Raw genomic sequence first — 3639 nt, 5'->3', positions numbered from 1 at the left:
TGAAGTGAACGTTCGAAAGGGAACAACACCTTTGCATGTGTTAACATCGAACAATACTGAAGACTGCATTTTTTTTTTTTTTCAGAATTGGGTTGTATTACAGTTTTTCTCGATTGCTAACACACTACAACTGATTCATTTGACCCAATTTTCCAAACCATTCATACAGTTCTCGAAACAAAGACACGTTTCTCAAAACTTTTAACACTTTTCCCCTGTGTTCAAATTTGCTCAGTGTTTTCTGCAAAATTCTACACAAGAACGGCATCATTTTGCACAGGTTTAACCATGTTCTCATTTAGAAAACACAAACACACAATATAACTACCTCAAGAATCACAAAATGAACACAAATAGCACACATTTATCCATGTGTGAACATTAAGTAGCAAAACTGATGACACACCAGTCAGAATCTCAGGATGATATGAACAACAGCATGGGTGATTATGTGTTTTGGAAAATTAATCCTGGTAGTGGGAGACAAAGAGGAATTGGAGGAGAAAAGAAAAATGAAGGGGGCGAGGTCAACGGACATTTGTTGCTAATGAAAAATAAAGCACTATAGTTGAGCATGTTCTTGTGCATGGAATGAGCATAAGGAAAGCTGGCCTGCAAGCTCATCTACAGGGTTTTTACACTACTTACACGTTACAATTACAGTACATAGTAGCAGTACTTCAGATAAGAGAACTTTTTACTGTTCTTTGTACTGTAAATACTGTAGCACACACCTTCAAACTCATAACTGTTGAGTTTATTTGTGTTCTCACATGTACTGTATTTGTGCAGAACTGAGAGTCGGCTGTCTAGAAACTGCTACAATAACAAATAAGGATATTGCCAATACTGTAATGCAACTTGGCAGAGGATGCTGAATTTATTTATTGCTGTTTACAGTAACTGACAGTATGTGTGTTTACTGTATATTCAGTTGTTTGGTTTTTGAACTTTTCTGATGGTCAAAGTGTCACTTTAAAAAAAAAAGCATTTCAGCATATTCTTGAATTATCCATTTTCAATACACAAAATCCCAAAGTATCTTTTTCACTAGTCTACGTTTCATATATAGGCCTATACTATAAACCTCACAAGGAACCAGTTAAACTCGAGTTAAAAATGTTTATGCTTCATTTACATAGCCTTCCTTATATGGTATCAGCCCATATATGGGTTCATTTGAAAGCTTGGAGTGTCTTCTTTACAAAGAATACCATTCCTTTTGGTTTTTATATTCATAAAAAAGTCAAATCAAGCTTAGAAATATATTCGTCCCACACACGAATTTCCGCCTAACCATTGCGAATTATTTTCTGTATTTCTGTATAATCTGTATTTTATATATTTTTCACAAAAAAGTCAAGTCATATATCACAAGAAAGCTCTCATTCTCAGGAATTTGACGATGTAGATTATTTCATTGTGTGACAATCACAGATCGAATGATCTTCGATTGAATCGAATAACTCCTGTTTAGAAGCTGTTATTTGAAAGATTATTTTTTCTGGTACTTTTTGGCATCTAGTGGCATCAAACAAAGTAAATTGCAGAGAGCTGGGCCTAATAGAACCTGAATTACAGAATTTCAAAAAAATAATTTTTTTAAAACTCCAAAAGCGCCTGTTTTTTTTGTGTTTCTTGTAATATTTGAAAAATATATAATGTTATTTATAAAGAATTACACTCATAGATCAAAGGGTTTTCTTTACAATGAAACCATTTTTTTTCATTTCCTCCATTGTATGTGTGTAGGGTAAACATTTGAATTTGAGTATGTAAAATTTAGGCGAAAATACCAAAAAACGCCCTGAGCTTATTCTATAATGGCTGCTTTTCTAAAATAAGACAGCCTCAATAACATACAGTATGTGGCTCCGGAGGTCCCTATGTCTCATTAAAGGATCACACTGGCAAAAAGTTTATGAATCCCAGTTCCATGCTGAAAACAAGTGTTTTGCTGCTCTGGTTTCACTGTATTTTTTTATAAAGTACTCTCAATCGAAGCATGAGCAGAGTCAATTTGTAAATTGTCCTTCAAGCCACTGTAACATAAAATGATGCAATGAATTGTGTTCATTTACAGTAGAATAGTTTATTATTATTATAATTTTTATTTTTTACAAATCCATTTTGCTCGGGTGTCAAATGAGCCCAGATTTGCTGATGTTCAAGTTACAAATTCCTTTCACTTTGTAACAGTAACTGTCATCGTCTTGTGTAGGACCTCACAAAGGCTCCTCAGTAAACCCACCCCTTTCTGAACAGACATAAAAAGGAACGAAAACAGAGTTATTTCATTCTGTTCCTGACACATGATGGATCTGCGTGTCTCTGTTGTTCTTCTGTTCATTTTTCTCACTGGAGGTACAAAAAACTGCAAGTATTTAATTATATATTATTTGGTATACAAAGGGAGGTCACTAAATGTCTCTCTCTGTCTTTAAGGATACTCTCTCAAGTGTTACACGTGCTCATCTGCTCAGGGGGGCACCTGTGAAGCAAAAGTGCAGATATGTGGAGATGGATTTTCCAAATGTCAAACCCAAACAATAGAACAATCCATGGGTAAGTCCAGTATGATTTAGAAATGTACAGTCATAGTTTACTGAAAGTGATAATATGAAGTGTACTGTATTTATTAATCTCATCACATAATTTTACATCAAAACAATAATATTTGCTGGAATTGGTATCATATGGACGTTTATGTTTTTTTTTTTTTTAATTTGCAGGTTCCACTAAGGTGTCCATCAAAACTAAACAGTGTGCATTTAGATGTGATGCTGGGACCCAACAGCTCCCGACTGGAGGGACTGTAACTACCCACTGCTGTGACACTGACCTCTGCAATGCAGCAGGTATTGTTCTTTATATGATCATGGGCCAATTTGCATGTATGTGTTTTTCCTCTCACAACAACTATTACAGTAATATAAACACATGATTGTTCAAAAAAGCTAAATATCAAATTTCAATAGTGCAAAGCTAGAGGAGCATGAAAAGGAAAAGCTTATAAGTTAGACAAGTATTGACTGGGTTGTTTTTTTTAAATTGATTAAAATTGATTGATTGAGAGTCAATACAATTTCTAATTACTATTATTAGTTGTAGCATTAATTAACAGTAATTTTCTTATTGTCTTGATCAGATGGCGTGTATAAGGGAAGCGTCCTCCTGCTGTTGTCTCCTCTGCTCTTCTACTTCCTGTAGTCCAGCTGCACTTCAGATTCTACAGCTGCAGCAGAAACTGAATGTCACACACATTTCTATTCTTCAATAAATAAATAAAGCTTGCCAATCATGAAAATGTGCTTTTGGCCTTTTCAACTATAGCATGGTTAACCAATCAAAGAATTGAAATGCTCAGAAACAATATAACTATAAACCATAACAAGACAACTTACAAGATAAGCAGGTTTATTTAAGTCATACCAAAACAACCACAGACACTCACACACACACACACACACACACAAGCACATCTCACAAATAGACCAAACACAACAGGTTTAACGAAAGTATGTGTCCTGAGAAATCACACGTTTGTTTGTGACAAACATTGAACAGAAAATTTTGTCAGAGAGCAGCAGCATCTCTACTGCCTCCCTTGAGCCGAATCAAACTGAAATGACTTGAAAT

At 34.8% G+C, this 3639-nt stretch overlaps 1 protein-coding gene across 1 annotated transcript; it reads left to right on the top strand.

The window, feature by feature from the left end:
* The first annotated feature begins 2205 nt into the window (after positions 1–2205).
* LOC107737146 (lymphocyte antigen 6B-like) lies at positions 2206–3294 on the top strand. The gene is made up of 4 exons (XM_016548582.1): positions 2206–2364; positions 2446–2565; positions 2733–2858; positions 3149–3294. The coding sequence occupies exons 1-4, from the start codon at positions 2313–2315 to the stop codon at positions 3208–3210; spliced, it is 360 nt and encodes a 119-aa protein (XP_016404068.1). The 5' UTR covers positions 2206–2312; the 3' UTR covers positions 3211–3294.
* Positions 3295–3639: the final 345 nt, after the last annotated feature.

This window comes from Sinocyclocheilus rhinocerous, unplaced genomic scaffold (genome assembly GCF_001515625.1).
Source record: "Sinocyclocheilus rhinocerous isolate Xijiao unplaced genomic scaffold, SAMN03320098_v1.1 scaffold284, whole genome shotgun sequence".
NCBI classification, from domain to species: Eukaryota; Metazoa; Chordata; class Actinopteri; order Cypriniformes; family Cyprinidae; genus Sinocyclocheilus; species Sinocyclocheilus rhinocerous.
This window is presented reverse-complemented; position numbering and strand designations above follow the sequence as displayed.